We start from the raw sequence: 15,757 nt of genomic DNA on the forward strand, positions 1-15,757 counted from the left end.
TGACAGCTGCTTTTTCAATGAAAATGGAACTCGTAAATTTACTTACCTAGTCATTGGTCATTTGTAAAATTATTTTGTTAAAACACATTCTGATTGTACACACAAAAAGATGCTTGAGTTTCTGATTGACAATGTCTATGTGGTTTTTGAAGATCAGGTCTTCTAACAATCTATTGATATTCCCATGGGTACCAATAGCAATCCGTTATTAGCAGACCTATTTTTGTATTCATATGAAGCAGAATTTGTGCAAAGTCTAATGCGTGAAAATAAGAAAACAATTGCTGTGGCCTTTATCTCGACATTTAGATATATCGACGACGTATTGTCAATTAACAATTTAACAATGGTAATTTCCCCTCCTATGTCGATACGATATATCCTGGTGAGCTTGAGATAAAAGATAACACAGAGTCGGACACATCTGTTTCATACTTGGATATTTTACTGGAAAAAGACATTAATGGTTATCTAACAACAAAGCTCTATGAAAAACGTGGTGACTTTAACTTTTCTATCGTCAATTTCCCTTACTTATGCAGCAATATACCTTCATCGCCTGCATACGGAGTTTATATCATCTCAGTTGATTCCATAAGCAAGAGTATGCTCTACATATGAACAATTTCTAAAACGAGGTAAATTATTGACAAACAAGTTGATGAAACAAGTATATCTCCAGTCCCTTTTAAAGTCATCATTTCCATGGTCGATACAATGACCTTGTCAGCAAATGCAATTTATCATTAATTGAGTCAAATGCTGACTGACGCTTTTCATACTAATTGTTAGTCCATTATTTATACACTGAATTGACGACGGATTTTCTCGTTTTTTTCCGATCATGACAAAGAGTACACAGCGGGTGTGACCGGTCGGCAGGAGATGCATACTCCTCCATGGCACCTGATCCCACCTCTGATGTTTTGGAGGTCCATGTTTGCTGTGCTCCTATCACAGTAGCACTATGACTTCATAAACGTTTATTGTTTTCAGCACCATCAGACTTTGGCGTGTTAAACCATCGGGGTTCGGCGCAGACCATCGGACTTTGGCGTGACCATCGGACTTTGAGTCCCATCGCACTTTGGAGTCCAACATATAGGCCTATAACAGACAATCAAAATCGTTAAATCTTACCATTCTTCGACCAAGACTGGTTGACAAGAAAAGGATATTTTGGTCTTTGAAAGTGAAAAATAATACTAAGTTAATCTTCATGGCAGATGAGGGGGTAAGATTAGCTTTATTTCTTTTATTTATAATTATTTGCCGATATGTTACAGAGTTTCTAAAAAAAGTATTTGCAATGTTGAACTGGATAATTTTTCATGAAACACATTTGATAATCTTTTCTGTATGCATATACATGTACACTAGTATACTAGTATGTTGAAATGCTGATGCTTTGCAATTCGGATTACTAGTATTATTTTTATAAAACCTGTAAGCTTTAAGAAAACAGAAATTACTTAATTTTTTGGAAATATTTACACGTGGGAAAACAAAGTTGTATATTGGGTCTTTTTAAGGAATTATAATTGTCTAATTTTTTGGTTTCATGATTTGATCAATCGAGTGGTTTGCATGATTATTTGCATAAACGCCGAAAGTGTTTATTCATAAAATTATCAAAGAAGCCAATTTATCCTCATCGTCATGAAACCAAAAAAAAAAAAGACAGTTTTCTTTATATTAGCATAAACTTGATTCCGCAAATCAACGTAATTCAAACCCCGCCTCTCTCGCTATTTTCCTTCCCCTCACGTTATTTCTTTTTTACCGCGCAATTCGATGAACCAGTAGACTGATGTGGCAACAAAGAATTTTAACTAATTGTAAGTTCATCTCGGACAAAGACATTGGAAATATAATTTTAAAAAGCGCATTTTAAAGGTACGGACTTACAAAAATTTCTAATAATTACATCATAGTAATTATGCATCACAAAATATATTATCCTGTACAGAAAATGAGCTATCTGAACGTAAGCTTCTATTAAAATATGCGCAAGTTTATAAAAAATATCTTACCTGTATAAATACAAGAGAAGACACAACTCGTCGGAGTCTTTGACGAGGTATCTGTCTTTTGCATTTATACCATCCTATGAGATATAGCTCCGCCCAGTCCATATGTGTTATTTATTTCAAAATTTGCAACTAAGAACACCACTTTGCGACTTACATTTTTACTATGTCTGTGTCTATTCATACTTTTTACTTTTGAAATGAAATTTTGAAATTCATATTAAACTTTTTAAGTTTTTGTTCAGATTTTAACAGTAACCCCGTTTCATCAACGAGTGATCTAATCCGATTCAGATTATTTGTCAATCAACTACTGTCTATACTATTTGTGCAACATGTACAAATCGCTGGTGACATATTTTTTGATTACTCCTCTCAAGTTGATTTCTTTTCATTAAAGCAAAATATTAAGCCATAATTTGAAATACCTAAAGCGAAGGGGCTTTAGGTCTATGATTTTACAGAGAAAATGACTACAGACATTATTTAGTGTATTGTTTGTTACTTCCTTCTTAATTTTTACCTGCTCTGCGATCCGATTTTTTGTATTTTCAATATCTGGATAAGTTTTGAATAAATCGTGATATTTAAAAAAAATTAATATAAATCATTGAGATTTATTGTTAAAATATTTCTACCAAATTTGAATAACATATGCATCAAATAAAAAGATATGACAGAAGTCAACTAACTTTTTCGAACAACCCTCGTTTTGAAATATTTCTTATAAATGCAAAAGTCATAATGGCATGTTTTGATCAGGACTGTCTAAACATAAAATTTAAAGTGTTAATCACTGTCTTAAAATCTTGTGGATAAGGTATGGCACTTGGTTATATTAATTTTATCAAATGTGTAATGAAGATGTTGAATTTTACAAGAAATTTACATTTTACCTAATCAAATGAATTGAAGACATTTTTCTTATACTGTTGATAGTACCCGTTACAAAGAAGAATTGTCAAGAAAAAATAACTATATTATATATTATACCTGCACGTCTGGGAAAAAAGCCAGATATACATTAATTTGTTACCTCCTTAAAGTTTTTTTTATTTATAGATTCCATATTTAGATTTGTAATTTCTTTGTCACGCTTAATCAGAAAATGGAATCTTGTTTTTAACAACTAACCAGGAAGTTTAAGACAAATTGAGCGATATATTTGTTTTTGTTTGTTCCTTTATCCTAAAGTCGGGGCAATCTTCCATTAGATTGAAACATAATATTCGCCATTCCAAAGAGGGTTTTCGTAAATTGAATTTTTACAAAAGTTTAAAGATCAGAAGAATATGTCAGTTATCAAAATGTCCTTAAACAACTGTGATCGAAGTGCCAACTTACAAATCATATTGTGGACCCATTTTTTTTTATCCAAGCAAAAGATAACCGTGACAGGAGGACTTATTAAAAAGAAAAATAATTCTTTCTTATTCTTATTACCAAATCAGACCAAAAACTTTCTACTACAAAAATTTATTGAGCATAAAACTGTCACTAATTACTTAGAAATTTCAGGTCAAAAGGGGTACACTGGTTGGAATCTGAAGTTTTCCCATTAAATGTGTGAATGAAGATCGTCACTTTTGGCAAGTCTTACCGGTATAGCAAGACACATTTAAAAGTTGAAATTATATCGTTGTAACCTTTACCGTTTTAATATTAAATTAACTATATCTTCGTAAGCAAAACTAATCCATAATTTTCATTACACTGCATTGATATAAAATAAAGATGCTGCATGTATTCCTTTTTGATCTCATTAAACTGGGGTGATCAGACTTTTTAATAAGCTGATTATTAGCCGACCTGTTTTTCTATTCATATGAAGCAAAATTTATTCAAAAACTTCTACACGAGGAGAAAACACTAGTCTGATTTCCAATTCCACATTAAGAAATATAGACCGAAATATTATCAATTAAAAACATTATTTCTATTGATATGTCTACATGACAAGGCCAGGTCAGCCACATTCACAATTCTGTAAAACTTGAAGTCTGCCATATCTGTTTTATATTTGGAAGTTTGATAGACTAAAGACGACAAGGGCCAACTGAAACGCATGGCAAACGAGATTACCGTCAACTTTCCTTATAGAACCCACTTACCAGTGAAATCAAACTTTATCCATAATACTTGAGGAAAGAAAACATTTTGTTCTGTGTTGATGAAAATATTATGTAGGTTATATTCATTAAACTAAGTTATTTTTTTTAATAGACGTAGAATTTAAAATGTAATTATGACAATTGTGTCCAGACCTCTTTAATAGAAAGGATTCAGCACTTTGCGATACGGTTGTCATATTACTTAAACATGCCACTTTTAAACATTTTTTTACATTCCCAACAATCAAAATGACATTGAATTACCCTACCTTTACTGGATCCTTATAAATCATAAAAATCCTTCAGATACGATACATACCATAAGAGGGTTCAAATAATTGTCCCTTTTAAAATATAAGCAGCGATGGAGGAGAAATTTCGGTAGTACTGTACAACGATATATTCGAGAAATAATATAAATTAGTTGTGGATATGTTAAAACTCTTTTACATAAATTCATGAAATTCAATGATAACGACATTCTTCTTCATATCATGTCAAACAATGATAAACTTTTTCAAAAAAAAAATGAACTCACAAAATTTTAACAAATTCAACATCAAAACCGACGACTTTCAGCAACCATTCCTCACGATAAATTAGTAAACAGTAACTGTTCTTTTTAAAAATAGAAATGGAACTAGTAAATATACCTACCTTATAATTGGTCATTTGCAATATTATTTTATTAAAACATTCTCTTTGAACACAGAAGTACTCTAAAGTTGATATTAAAAAATGCTTGAGTTTCCGATTCAAAATATTTTTTTAAACAAACTATTGGAATGTTGTGCCTGCATTGTCAACTTATATATAATTTCTTAGTTATTTTGCTTTATAGAACTTAGATTGATTGTTTACATTTTGTGCGGCGGTTGACCGTTGTTATGCTGATTTTAATGAGTCAATGTTAGCTAAATGAACTTAGAATTATTATAATGTTTCTAAAGTCTCACGATATAGTAAAGATAGAGAAACTCTTCTGCAAATTATTACCGTGATTTTGCTGAATGCTTTTAAAAGTACTGAAAATGTCTTTTAAACACTAGTTGTAGAACCGGTATGGTATGAAATACGGATCTCCGGATAAGTTGTAAATACGCCGACATACCTGTACACTTTCTATTAAAAGACTTTATAAATAAGACTTCTGGATTAGATTAAAAATCATAGATTAATTAACGACTTTTATAGATGTTTTATTAGTAAATAAAGTAGTTCAAGTACATTGATTAAAGTAAAGTTTTTGAAGTTTTACGAAATGCATATGACGTAGATGATGCATCATTGCGTCATAGTATGAAAGACGGGATTTCAGGAGTGCGTTGTCAGAATTCCCCTTTGAAGTGTCACCTGCCTTTCAGCACCTTGCACCTTGATCTGAGGTATTATTCATATAAGTAAACATGTTAAAGTAAAGATATCTTAAAATAGTTTCAGGATAAGTTTAGCGCAGTAAGAACATTTATCCAGTTTGAAGTAATATTGAATATTTAGAAATTTAGATTTATTGAAATTCAGCGATATAGATAGTTTTCGATTGACCAAGAGTTACTCCCCTTTGGCCGCCATACTGGAGGTCCAAATGCTCATATTCCTTCATTGTTCAACCAATTAAAAAATTTTATATTTGCTATTTTGAATTATAAATCATTATTTTTCTGAAGTATTTAAATTTTTGGAAGCCTCCTTTATTTAAAAAAAATTATTTGATAAAGATTTTCCTCCAAATATTTCTGCTATATTTTCTTAAACTTGGTAAGACAAAGAGGGAAAATCACTGAGTCGACCTCCAATATGGCGGCCAACGGGAGGTAACTTTCGCTAAATTCAGGCCTATCGAAAACTATCTATTTAGACAGTCGGTGCACTCGGGATTCTGACCCTGGGAGACACAGAAAATTGTCTCTCCCAGTAAAGTTATAGTTGTTATTTAAAGTTTGAAATTTGTTAGCAGTTTGAATTGGTATTTACTCTATTTTTATTGACAAGTAAAACTTAGTCGATTCTTCTCGTTCGGTGTGAAGTCGCACCGTTTGACTATATTACGACAGTGCACCGTACTTGAATTAATTATCTGTTGCATGTATGTATCCCAAGTGTTGGTAAATTTGCATGGCATACTTTTTACTTTAATGACATAAATTACTTTATTCTATAACCAGAAGTTATAGATTTAGGGTGGTGGACTTTAGTTGAGCATGTGCGGAATTATTGAGATAGTCGGGTGCGCTTGCACATTACACCGAGTTACTTTGTGAATTTATGTTCCGAGTTTAGACAGTATATTTCAGCAGAAACCTAGCACCTAACAACGAGTAAGATTATGTAGCACCAGTCAAGCAAAGGTGGAACTTAGACCCAATTAGCTTATATCAGTAGCACCTGGCACCTGAACACCGGACACCTAGAACCAGTTTGCTCCAGTGTCATCGGAAGCACCTAGCACCTTAAGCCGTTAGCACCTTTCACCGAGTCTAACGCGCATGTGACCTTTTAAATATAATTTTTATTATTGTACATTACAGTGTGAATTGGGACATTATATCAAAATATTAATTGTGTATTGTACTTTTCGTTAATTTAATAAATTGATTGTCATTGATCACACTTGTTCTATCTAAATTTTACTTTTAAAAGCAAAGGTATCTTCGAACCCATTATTGTAACGTGCCTCTAAGGTACCTTCTGATTGAATACACACATAAGACAAAACCATTACAGGAATTTCGATGGGTACCGATTGCTTCCAATTATTAGACAGGCCTATTTTTGTATTCATATGATGCAGAATTTATTCAACAATTTACACACGAGAAGAAAAAAAAAACTTGCTGTGGTCTTTTACTCGACATTTAGACATGTAGCAAGATATCCTTATCATCTGCATACAGGTTTTATATCTCTCAGTTGATTTGGAAGAGCATGTTCTACGTACGAACAATTTCAAAAACGAGTTAATTGAAATACAAGTTGATGAAACAAGAATTCAACACTCATCATTTTGTAAGTTCTATGATCAATACAACGACCATGCCAGCATATAATCTATCGTTAAGTCATATGTTGACTTTCTTTTTTTCATAATTATTGTTAGGCCATTGTTTACGCACTGAATTGTCGTAGGATTTTTTTCCCATTATATCCCGATCATGACAAGGAGCACACGGCAGGTGAGACCTGTCGGCAGGGGATGCTTATTCCTCAATGGCACCTGATCCCGCCTCTGATGATTTAGAGGTGCGCGTTTACTCTGCTCCTGATTTATATTATTTGAATGCACTTTCATTCGTTTATTAACTCGATGAGTTAGATTAACATTAATCTTACAGCAAAACTCTATTTTTCAATTTTATCGTCAACTTCCCCTAATTGCTTGTGTAGCAATATACTTTATCATCTGCATATGGGGATAATGTCTCCCAGTCCATTTGATACGAATCATTTTTTAAATTCAGGCAAGCTATTGCAAAAAAGTTGATGAAACAAGGAATTCCACAATTTCGATTAAGGTAGAGATGACAATCGAATACAGAATCGCTAATTGGTGAACCGCAAAACGTTCCGAATAATTAACCTTTTTATCGTATCATTTTTGGCATTTTCTTTCAAGTAGATCAATTTATATTCACAATTCACAAGAAGACTAAAAGGACGTAAAATGTTAGAAATATTGAGTTTACCTTGATTATAAATCTACATTTAGGTATATGCTATTGAAATTTCAATATTAAAAAAATGAAAACCCATGAAACAGAGACACAGAACAGAAACAGAAACAGAGAAGCATGAGAACTCAGACATTAGTAATTTTCCAGATCAGTTGTCAAACAAGTTCATTCTGCATTGTCGCCACACTCAAATTAAACTTTCACTTAATGTTCTCTGACTAATAATGTTATTTGAAAGAAAACTGGAAAAGTTACATACTAATTAATTGTGCTCAGTGGCGATTTAATTAATTTCAAAGAAAACAGCACAGTCGGGATAACGACATGGTGTTCAAACGGTAATCAATAATTAATAATAAAAAATGACTCCCGGTGAAAAAAACCCCCATCCCAACAGATTTCAATACAAAGTTAAAACGAGATAATTTATGCCAAGGTTTGGCATCAACAGATTATTCTCTTGCTTTTTAATGATTGAATCTGGACGAAACGCGATTAAAAATGTAACTGTCCCTAGACCCATTGCTTTGTCACACAATTCTTGATCTGTGGTCGCAGAAAACGAATCTTCCAACACCAGAATAATAACATTCATATTATGGATTGAAAAAGAAACATACAACTAAATATTTGGTAATCATATATGGAATATTATTGAGGAAGATTCATATTTTCTTTTATTCAATGATGCATTATGTTCAAAAATGGATTTTCAAAAGATATGTGTTTATTATTGTTTCGTATTGTATTAATTATTGTCAGTCATATATCAAACATTTTACGAAGGAACAATGTTATTTATGGTAAGTTTTAGTTGATAATACTAGGTGCGATAGTATCAATGATACATAGTGTTTATTTGTTTGACAAACTGCCTCTTATCGATAGGGTAGTTATTGGTTCTTTGCCTAAAGATTAATGACGCTTAAAAGACATATTCATTCGCCAAGAAAAAAGTTCCTCATTCTGTTTAAGGATTTGGAAAGGGTGGATAATTGTAAATAACGATGACAAATAAAGGGTAAAGTATAAAAAAGTCAAAACTTTTTATTTGCAATATGAAAAAAGCACTTAACGTGATTCATCTAAATGTTGTACCGGTATTCATATATTATAAGTCTTAGTATCTTATATTGTACCTTTTAATTTTTTGAAATATATACTGGTTTTCTTGTGTGCATATTAAGCAATTTTCTGAATTAACGATTTTTTCTCTATAAAGAATAAATTAGATTGGTTGACGAAAATATTATTATCTTCTTTATCAGACATCATTCTTTTAATCTGTATAATAATAAACGTATATGAATAAGATCCACAGAAGTCATCAAATCAATGCCTTGTAAAACAAATCTTTTGAGGGGTAATTCATAGAACTTTCGGTGACATGCAAGTTTATTAAATATCATAGGATGTTTCAATATTTCATTTACATATACAGCTGTACAGTGTACTTTTGAATAAGCAATATTTAAACTATATTGAAAACATTTGAGAAGCTTTTCTTATTTCTTGACATTATTTTGTTTTGTTTTCTAAAATAGATTTACATAAGAAATTATTTCAAATGTATTATTTTCATGAAAATTAACATGAACCCCATAGAAAAATCAAAGTTCCTCAGATATTTGTTTTGTATATCTTCGTAATATATGAAAAAAAACATTTAAAATCATTACCTTGTGAATTCTAAACTGGTTTCAAATTTTCTTTAATAAATTGCAATGCTAAAATTTATGATTTTTGGGAATTTAATTTTTTTTCCCAAACGGATTTTATAGGCAACACTATCCTTTGTTATCCTACACAAATGCCATGTAAGGTATCTCAATTTTTTTTTTGTAAACTTTGAAAGGTAGCTTTAATTCAATGAAAAAAAATCTTGGAAAAAATTATATATTATTTAGAAAGGTATCGTCTGTTATTAACACTAGACAATATTTTTCGTTCATTTAAGTGTATTGTTATTAAATGAATAATTTGTAATTACACCTAAATGAATATTATTTATATACATGTGTATGGGCAACTTCATTAAAGACCGATATTTTTGTTTATAGAATTTTGTCACCAAAGAAAACTTATTTATTGTTTTTAAGAGTGTTTTGCAAATTCAAAAAATATACCATATCTTTTGTTGATAACACGAAAATAATAGGGCGCGCAGTATAATGGAATGTAGGGAGCGACCTGGCTTGGTGACCTAAACTGAGAACAGACTTAATTTAAAATTTTGATTTTGAATAGCTTGTCCTTTATAAGACATATGTTACTAAGAATTTGTAGGTTTGTATAATATTCCAGTTTAAACACATTGTAACACATTTATCTTAGTTGATCTCTTACGCATTAATAAAATTCTTAATAAGCAAAAGGAAATTCTTTGACGTTTGAAATATTGTAGCGACTGTAGAAACATAACTTATTTTCGTTTTTGAAAATAATTTGCTTTTCAAATCTTCCGATTTAATTACTTTTTAAGAACTAATACTTAGTGGTAAATGGAGTTTTATGAAGAGACTTACTTTTACATTTGACAGCTGACTTTTACATTTGAGTGATTGGAGTTTGTCTATGTTAAAATTGTAAAAGCCAGTCGTCCATTGTAAAAGTAAGTCTCTTCATAAAACTCCAATACCCGGTATTTAATCCATTTAAAGTAAAGATAAAGATGGTAGAAACATCGTAAACTCTACAGAGGTTTTTATTTCGTGTTAGTGTTCTTTGCATCTTGACCAGACAATGGAAAGTAGCCAATTTGAAAGACAAAAGCATAGAAATTCAATATTGCTAGCCATTTTAAAAATATTCAATAGGCCCTATAATACTTTTTTCGCTTCCTATTTATAATAAAACAAAATGACAGGTCGAGTTGTACTTAATTTTAGCTATATACTTATTTACATTTTCTGTTACGGTTGGTAGGAGAAAATCCGACCATGGCAAGTCGGAATAGCTGCAGGTTTAACTGTTGATATCTTAATAATTCTGACTAAGAAAAAGTTTCAAATTGCTTCGCATAATCAATTATTTGACCTTTCTGCACTGTGATGTGATTTTTCTGGCATTGTAAAGTTGATAAGCAAGAAAATTATTTTAAAGTCTTAAACTTTTTCTGATTTTAAGCAAGTAGGTCAAATTTATCTTGAATATTTTGAAAAGAACATCAAAAGTTCGGGTATATGATGTAAATTTTCAGATATTACTAAAAAAGTGTCAATTTTACGTTAAAATTGGCTCAATTTTCCCCCGGATTTTCAGAATTTATTTACTATATTTGTCACACTTTGTTGATAGAATTCATAAGAAATAATTAAATAGATATTTCAGAACCAGTATAACACATTTCACTGCAAAAAACAGCTTTGTGTACAACCAGGATGGGAAAATAGGACCTTTATAGTTCAAAATGAAAAAACTGATCATTTTCGTCTAAAAAACCTTCCGCCACAAAATATAGTCCCTAGCTTAATTCTACTTGAAGGGAATTTAATCGCAGTTTTTTCATTGAATATACATGTAGTTAAATTTGCACTGTAGAATTAAGATTTAATGTTAGAACTTAGAAATGATGCAGAATTCTTTAAATAAAGGACCTGACCAAAATATACTCAAAATCTCAGGATCGAACGTCCTTAACTAGTGCTTTCGTGTAGAAATTAGGGTTCTTCTAAACTGAAAATTAGGTGTTGGCCACACTCATGCAGACGGGATATAAATACTAAGACATAGTTGGAGATTCTCTCTGAAATTAAAATATGTAGAGTTAATACCATCTGTACCTTGCTGTATCTAATCTAATAGAACGGCGTTGTAAATCTACATCATCAAAACGTGCTACCCTTCCTTTTTAGACTTGTTCAATGAGTATAACCATGTTATTTTCACGCTGAGATAACTATCTTATTTTCTATTATCCCTCTGATTGCAGAGCTTCAGAAACCTTTTCAAAATGGTTAATGAGGAGTTTTGTTCTGATGTGGGTAGCCCTTACACTGCTGACTGTTGCTCTTTTATTACCGTACTGGGCAACTGGAAGTGTAGCTGAGGGTAATAGAACAAAAACCGTCAGAATCGGGCTCTGGAATTACTGCGAAAATTACTACGACGAAGGATCCCCAACCCAATGTAAGAGAGTACTTGACTACCCGTTACTCACTGAGGAACAAAAAGGTAATATGCTTCATCACAAGTTACCATATCATAATGAAGTAAATAAAATAACATTTTTTGCTTAAATTTTGTATCGCTTAACATGTTTTCATTTTAATAAAAATGCATAAGGTTTTTGATAAAATCTATTTCAGTAAACTCTACCTATTGCTATCTATTTTCGTTCGTCGTCCGTCGTGTGTTAACATTTGAACATTTTCAGCTTCTTCTCTGCAACCGCTCAACCAATTTCAACCACATTTGGCATAAAGATTTTATTGGTCAAGAGGAACAAAAATTATGAATTTCATGGTCCCTGTCCCCCTGGGGCCTAAGGGATGGGTCCAAAACCACTAAAATTAATGAAATCTTTAAAAATCTTCTTCTTTACTCCTGAACACCAAGTAGTCAAACTGTTTGTATGACTGTAATCAGCATTGAGTCCTCTACCAAAATTATGAAATTCATGGCTCTAGGGTCAGGGGTTCGTAGGTGCTGGGGCGGCGCTATATATAGATTATAGAGTGAAAATGCATTATTTCTTTGAAAATCTTCTTTTCTGCTCCTGGGTATTTAATAAACAAACCAAATACATAGTTATGTTGAATTATGCTGCCCCTTTCAAAATTTTGAATTTCATGGCCCCGTGGTCAGGAATTCTGGTGTTAGGGTTGTGCTCTATTGATTATACAGTGAAAAACATTGATTCTTTAAAAATGTTCTCTGCTCCTGGGTATTATATCAGTGAACTTTGTAAATAGTTTTGATGAGGAAGACTGCCTCTTCCAAAATTGTTAATTTCAGGGGCCCTGGGTCAGGGGCTTTGGTGTTAGGGCAGGGTTCTAATGACTATATATAATGTGAAAATGCATGAAATCTTTGAAAATCTTTCATTTGCTCCTGGATGTTATGCCAACGATCTAAGTACATATTAATGATGATAAAATGTGCCTCTTCCAAAATGCTTAATTTCAGGACCCCTGGGTCAGGGGTACTTACTACAGTAATATAGTATAGTAATATAGTATAGTCTGAAAAAAATAATCCTTGAAATGTGCTTCTCGGTAGTAATCAACCATTTATCATGCAATAAAATTCATGATAAAATTTCCAAAATTTTTAAATGTGTGGCCCCAGGGTCAGTGGTTCCTGTGAGGTGGGGTGCAAAACTGTTATAATGTGGAAATGCATTTTCTCGTTGTTACTCTGATCTACCTCTGCGTATTAAGTTACTAGAGAAAGCATGCCAAGTGTATAGTTATAATAAGCAATTATGCCTCTTTCAAAATTGACCGTTCACGGTAGCTCAGTCGGTAGAGTGCTCGCTCCGTGATCGGGAGGTCGTGAGTTCGTATCTCGGTCGTGACTGACCTAGTCGTTAAAATGGGTAGCAACTGTTCCTTCGCCATGCGCTCGGCACTTTGAAGTGAAAGTTGCGGGTCCTTCGGACGAGACCTTAAAAACCGAGGCCCGTGTCAGCGGCAGGCGTTGGCACGATAAAGATCCCTTACTGTTCAATGGCCCTGAGTGCCGAGTAAAAGTCAAAATTTGAAGCCCTTCACCGGCAAACGGTGACGTCTCCATATGAGTGAAAAATTCTCCAGAGGGACGTTAAACAATATACAATCAATCATACAATCTTTCAAAACTGTGAATTTCATGGGCATTGGTTTAAAACACGAGGCAATTCTAAATGTTGGAAAGTTGTTACATGATACTCAGGTGACCTATAAGGCCCATGAATCTCTTGTTTGTATTCATATAAAACAGAATTTGTCCAAAATCTTATACTTGAAAAGAAGAAAACACTTATGGGGCCGTCAAAACCATATTTAGATATATCGACAACGTATCGTCAATTAATGATGGTTGTTTCCATTCTTATGTTGATACAATATATCCCGGTGAGCTTGATATAAAAGATATCACAACGTCTTACACATTTTTTTCATATTTATAAATTTTGGAAAGATTATTGCAAAAGAAGCTATTACCTCGGCTCTTCCATTCACTGTAGCTTACACGAAATATAATACATGGTTTTTAAAATATGTCACATTTGCAGTCAAGGTAGAGAGTTAAAAAATTGTAATTATAAGCAAGGAATCTTTATATTTTTTTTTGAAAATAAAGTGGATAAAGTGTCATTACTGCAACGGTGCATGCACACAAATTTTTATGACGCGCTTACCATGCTAACGCGCGTTACTCATTTTTTGTTTGTTGTTTTTGTTTTTGCACAAGCTGTTACAGTTATTGGACTACGTCTTTCAAAGAATAATGATTAAATGCTTAAATATTTCACAAAGATACATCTTAATTTGCTGAATTTTGTTTCAGGTTTGCTGTGGAGCATTTATGCTTTGATGCTACTTGTGCTATTTTCTCTCACTCTTGCCATTTTTACTCTTGGTCTCAAAATGTTCCTTTTGAAAAGTAAAGTCATTTTGTTGCCAGTCAGCATTCTACTCAATAGTATTACAGGTATGTTAGAAATGAAGTTATTAGTTATAATGTGCTTGAATTCATTTTGGAAAAGACTGAAGAGTTCTTAAATATCAAAAGTAAACATCCCGTGGGGATCCGGGTTAGAATAGGTCCTCAGTACCCCTTGCTTGTCGTAAAAGGCGACTAAATGGGGCGGTCCTTCGGATGAGTCCGTATAAACCGAGGCCAAGTGTCACAGCAGGTGTGGCACGATAAAGATCCCTCCCTGCTCAATGGCCCTGAGTGCCGAGCATAGGCCCAAATTTGCAGCCCTTCACCGGCAATGGTGACGTCTCCATATCAGTGAAATATTCTGGAGAGGGACGTTAAACAGTATACAATCAATCAATCTATCAAAAGTAAACAGTTTTCAAACACAGCAACGTATAAACTATCTCTGCTTTGGATTGCTTTTTTTTAAAACATCCTTAGTATAAAATATTGATAGTTATTTACTTCCAATTTTTTGTCTTTAAAAATTAAAAAAAAAAAAAAAAAGAATTGTGAAATTTTGGATAAAAATGGCCCAGTAAAGCAACCTGATGTTTGTAAATAAAGCTACGGTAGGTAATTCAACCTGTATAGCTAAATGTACTGATTGTACTGGACCCGTTCAAGGCCATTGTAAAATTGTATTATTAAAAATAATGTTATATCTCAAAAAAATTACTAATTGAAATTTATGACAAAATGACTGTTTTCTGGCAAAAAAAACCATCATTCCAATGAGGGAGGATCATTATAATTGCAACCCAGATTTGCTTATCAGAAGTAAAAAGATTGTAACTATTAGATGACAGCAAATATCAAAAAGAAAGAAATCGGTATACCAGGGCTTGCAGCGATTCAAACAAATATTTATATGTAATATATTGGTTATATAATATCTTTTTTTTCCAGTAACGGCCCTCCAAGTTGTTATACTTCTTATCCGTGTAAATCTGGACCAGATTGGGAGGGATTTACCAGGAGCCTCTTTGCACTTTTCCTTTGTATTATCTTCAATTGCAGAATTTGTCTGCTTTGTGGCAGATGTAATGATGGGAATAGAAAAGTTATTCCACCGATAATTTTGACATAAATCAATTTACTTAAAGGTCCATAGTGGCAAAAAATTTTTATCTACCTGTATTGCTTTGATTTTACCTTTAAATCACTAAGTGACTGTAGGCATTATTCCCAAAAGTTGTTTTTATTTAGACTGAATAGTTGCGTGTTTGTTGTTAGCGTTCCATTCGAGAAATTTTGGATCATACGGAGAGGTCTCCTTATACCGGTGAAGGACTTTCAGGAGCTCGTTTCACTT

General features: G+C 32.5%; 1 protein-coding gene across 1 annotated transcript; it reads left to right on the forward strand.

The window, feature by feature from the left end:
- The first annotated feature begins 8,788 nt into the window (after positions 1-8,788).
- On the forward strand, positions 8,789-15,521 carry LOC134240085 (uncharacterized). The gene is made up of 4 exons (XM_062722191.1): positions 8,789-8,833; positions 11,744-11,985; positions 14,305-14,448; positions 15,352-15,521. The coding sequence occupies exons 1-4, from the start codon at positions 8,820-8,822 to the stop codon at positions 15,519-15,521; spliced, it is 570 nt and encodes a 189-aa protein (XP_062578175.1). The 5' UTR covers positions 8,789-8,819.
- The last annotated feature ends 236 nt before the right edge of the window (positions 15,522-15,757 follow it).

The sequence above is a fragment of the Saccostrea cucullata genome, unplaced genomic scaffold (genome assembly GCF_032062105.1).
Source record: "Saccostrea cucullata isolate Sc308-1 unplaced genomic scaffold, CSIRO_AGI_Scuc_v1 ctg4470, whole genome shotgun sequence".
NCBI classification, from domain to species: Eukaryota; Metazoa; Mollusca; class Bivalvia; order Ostreida; family Ostreidae; genus Saccostrea; species Saccostrea cuccullata.